General features: G+C 44.0%; 1 protein-coding gene across 15 annotated transcripts in view; it reads left to right on the top strand.

Annotated features, from left to right (window-relative positions):
- The window catches only part of LOC107267676 (RNA binding protein fox-1 homolog 2), a 123,961-nt gene that overhangs the window by 44,374 nt on the left and 75,280 nt on the right, over positions 1-4,307 (top strand). For 12 of the 15 annotated variants that reach the window (XM_015739733.2, XM_025085310.1, XM_015739714.2 and 9 more), the window contains exon 1: positions 1,918-2,400. The exons of the other annotated variants lie outside the window; for them this stretch is intronic. In XM_015739733.2, coding sequence (XP_015595219.1) covers positions 2,389-2,400 — 12 coding nt within the window. In that variant the 5' untranslated portion in view covers positions 1,918-2,388. Of the gene's footprint in view, positions 1-1,917; positions 2,401-4,307 lie in introns of those variants that run through there. 15 annotated transcript variants of the gene reach the window in all.

Genomic DNA, 4,307 nt, shown 5'->3' with positions numbered 1-4,307 from the left:
ACTTCCGGACTTTCATCTCTCGTCCATAACCTCCTTAACTGCCACCCCGCACCCCTGCCTGACCTGCCCGAGGTACCCACTGCCAAATTAAATTTTTAAATATTCTTGACAATCTCCCGGGAACGATTTTCCTTATTACGAGGACACCTTAAAGTTTATTTTTTTTTACTGTTTGAGATTTCATCCCCTGTGCCAATGGCGATCCCTTGAATAAATAAGGGAAGGATAGTGGCTGTACTTAACTCACTGTGTAAGCTTACCGTACGTATGTTATAACTTTTGTTCAAATAATTCAGCCTGAAGTGAACCACTTATCGGGAGGGATGATATTTCTAGCGCTGTTATCACTTCCTATCCAATTCACGTTGCTGGCCCTCAATGGAGATACTCCCCGGAACGCGTTTTAACCTCCTGGTAAGGGGTGCGTGACGCCGACAAATTAGTCCATCTTCCGCGAAAACAAGAACGCCTCTTATCCCGTCATCGTTCGAATTTTCCCAGTGGCGAGAGGGTTAAACAACACTGGCACAAATATCAACCTGCCATTTTGCGTATCCTTTACTCCACTTTCCTCCTCTCCCTTCGCGTGTCACGTGCGTCAGATACACTTGACAGTTTTTGGATGGTTTCCAAAACGTGTAGGCTCAGCCAAGGACCGGCGCCCTTGTTACGCGCATTGGTGAAATTCCAATGCTCTGACCTTTTCATAGAACGAGGTAAAAAGAGGCTCAGAATCTCCTTGATTCATGTTAGATTGGACTTGCGGATGAGAATGGATGTAATCTTAGCTCTGAATGAAACTACCTATAGTGGCTGTGTCAAATTAGACGTCGCTAGAGGGGTCGACGTAGATTGCGAATTATACGTGAAATGGACTTGATGCTTTATTGTGCCATTGAAGACGATAGAAGTCAGACCGGGTCATGGATCATGTCTTATTCAGGGATTTTTATCACGTGACACTGAATTACGATAATGGATGCATTAGTGTTTATGGATCGTATAGAGAGATGATTTTTTTTTTCGCCAATCTTCAGGTACTTTCGTGTTCTTTAACGGCTGTACAATCTGCTGATTTTTTATGGGAGTTATTTGGAATGATTTTTTTTTTTTTCTTACGAGACGTTTTAATATTCATTAAGTACCATAAGCTTGATAATAAAATTATTTTTGCAAAATTGTTGCTACTTGCATAATGAATAATACCTACCAGTATCTCAAAGGAGTAGATAGGTTGGGTACAAACACGACCCGAAACTCGTTACGCATTCTGTTGCGATGGTGAAATACCATGAAAAAAAAAACAACTTAATCCGGATAAAAGGAGAAAAATCATATATCACTTTTTCGTCCACAGGAGAATGCAATGGATAGTCCCACAACTCCATGAAGGATTCCATGCGAAAGCAAGATGGATTGAGGTTCTTCCTTACTATTTCCCGTGGGAAACCGTCGGCTTTCTCATCGATGACCAAAAGACAATAGTATCTTAGAATACTCTCAAGGGTATCAAGATAACGGACCTTCTCTTGTTCTTATCTGAGAATACATTTTTTTCTATTCGATTAAGTAAATTCTAATCGGCGTCATTTCAATTCATATGGGATATGGAGGCATAAGTGTGTACTTTATATGCGAGTCAGTTCTTCTTATCTACCTATATCCGGGAATCAGAGAAAATCGATAGATTCGTAGAAACTACCAATCTCCAATTGTCCATTGGTAATTCCACGCTAATTATGGGTCGTAAAAGATACCCCAGAAGAATCGAGAGGCATTACATTTAGAATATATTATAGCCTTCGCTGATTGTGAGTCTGGAGTCTGAGGGTAAGGTAAATATAATGGCATAGTTCGTGGCGCTGCCACGGATGGCGGGACTATCGCTTAGGCGCTGCGACCAGATGGCGCCGGCGAGAAACGCCGTCAGTTGCAAAGGGACCACGCACGGTATCGGGCGCGTGTCACCGTGTAAATCTTACGTAGCCATACAGAGCGGACACCTCGTTGAACATAAGAAGAGAGAGTAATCGCGTGTATTCACGGTGTGGTTTGTTGTTCGCGTTAGTGAGTGCGTGAGTCGGTCAAAAACGACTGAGAAAGTGCCTGGTGAATAAAATATATTGGCATAGGAAAGGTAGAAGCGTCTCTGGGACCTCGGTGTGAACCGGCCGAGAGTATAAAAGAGAGAAAAAGAGAGAAAGAGAAGAAGAGAGGTACTAAAGCAAGAAAGAAAAAGCAAGAGCGCGCGCCCGAGAGAGCGCGAGGGCTAAGCAGGCGGTGACGGCCGGAGAGTGCGGAGTTTCGGATTTTTTTTCTCGCACAACGGTGGAGCAAAACGGCCTCAAACTGTGGGGCTCTGGGGCGTTTTTTCTTCCTCCACAAGGGATGTACTACCCTGTAAGTAGCGTCTCCTCATATGTTTGTTTCGTCTTCGATCGAAACTGACGACTGCGTCGGCTTGCCCTACCTAGGCCAGCTAGTCCCGGCGTTCGACGATTAGGCTGACGCCGCGACGCTCCGCGTCGCACCAACCATACTATACTATACCATACGGCTCCGTTTCGTTTCTTGTTCAATTTCCTATCTCTACGTTCCTATATTCATGATTTTATGAATTTAGTACCGTTCCGTGTTTGACGCTTATACCTCTCGATGTACATTGTGCCATTTCAATACCTCAGGTACCGACAGTCCCACCACCTGGCTGGGTATAAAACTAGGGTACGGTACTCCTTTATTGCAGGTCCAAGTGGTCCCAGACTTTAGGGCCTTGCTACAGAACTAACGATGCTAAAAACTGTACTTCATTAAAATTATTATAGTTACTACGTCCCAGTCGTACACGTAACCTTGCATACAGTATTCCCATGAGTAAAGGATTCAGTGAAATTCGAGCAGGAGTAATGCCCCAGCAAATCGTTGTCAGCTTCACTATTCCCTTTGCTCCCTTCCTGGCAGAATCGAATTTCGTAGACAACACCGCGTAGAATAAGAATGCCTTATACCTGGTCCCCGGAGCCAGGTAGAAGAAGCGTTGACCGTTTTACCAACGGGAAATCCAGTCTTCCTGAGGCCTCCACCGAATATATATCCTGAGTGTTATGTATCCTAAAAGCCTCCGGGCGACCTTCTCCCGCAGTATGGATTCAGATTTGGCACAATAGAAACTCGACCTTTTCTACTGCTCGTCTTAGTTACATACAGCCTATGCTTGTTGTATGTGGAAAATCATTTAAATGACAATTACACGTAATTCCCTATATCTCATAAACTAGGAACGCCCATTATTTTTGTGACGTTGAATTTTCCTCGTGAACAATCATGTAATGAAATGATACAATTTTGATCTCATAAAAATTTTCTACAACGCTGCGGTCTTATACCTACTGCGCATCATCATGACCATTTCGCAGTGGTGCTCAGTGTCAGTTGCAATACGATGAAAGAAATGGACAACGTTACACAGGCCCACGTGGTTCACCCAGTACGCCATTTATTATTATTTCTTTCCTGTAACCTCCTTCGCCACTGTGGAGTCACACGAGCGATCATAAATCCTGTGACTTTCTTTAACCGCGTCGCCGGGGGTTAACGCACGGAAATCATCACTTAGAAACTCACCGCACGAGTTACGTGCGACTTCGGTATACACATATGTGTCACTGGGCGCAAGGGTTTTATAAGAAAATGCTAATGACACAGGTGATTGTCAGAGTCGGACGAATATGTAGAGTATTTAAAGCATAATATAACAGAAATATAGATATGGAAGATCAATAAGAACTTGAGAAATATGGCTGTACAGAGTTTCACCTACTTAACGCCTTGTATTATTTGCTCTATTTTCAATTAGCCAACTTTATCGCGAGAGATTCTTAGCCCGGTAACACGTGCTTCGCTCAACCGTCATATTTACCTTTATATTTAATTCTTCTCTGTCTCATCTTACCAATGACCTACGTCGACGCCACTCTTGATTTTTCTTCACTTTTTTACGTTTACCAAATCTCGCTTTTCATGGTCCTCCATCACTCGTTCTCTCTCTTCTTCTTTTTCTTCCTCTTTCTTCTCCGCTCCATCCTTCTCCCAGTCGACGCAAATGCTCCGCTGCATATTTATCGCAGTGACGCTTCTTTGTTCTCGACTTCTATATTCAATCGGGCCTCGCGGGGTCATGCTTCGCTTAGTATGCGGAGCATTTCGCATACGTAAATAGCCGCGTTCGAGACGCGCTTTCCACTCCGTCTCATATGAACACGCGTGAAGCCGTAACCGCGGATTGAGTGGGCGGGATGGGGGAGCAG

The sequence above is a fragment of the Cephus cinctus genome, unplaced genomic scaffold (assembly GCF_000341935.2).
Source record: "Cephus cinctus unplaced genomic scaffold, Ccin1 Ccin1_scaffold0029, whole genome shotgun sequence".
Lineage (NCBI taxonomy): Eukaryota > Metazoa > Arthropoda > Insecta > Hymenoptera > Cephidae > Cephus > Cephus cinctus.
Note: the sequence above shows the minus strand (reverse complement) of the source record. Positions and strands in the feature narration are given on the sequence as shown.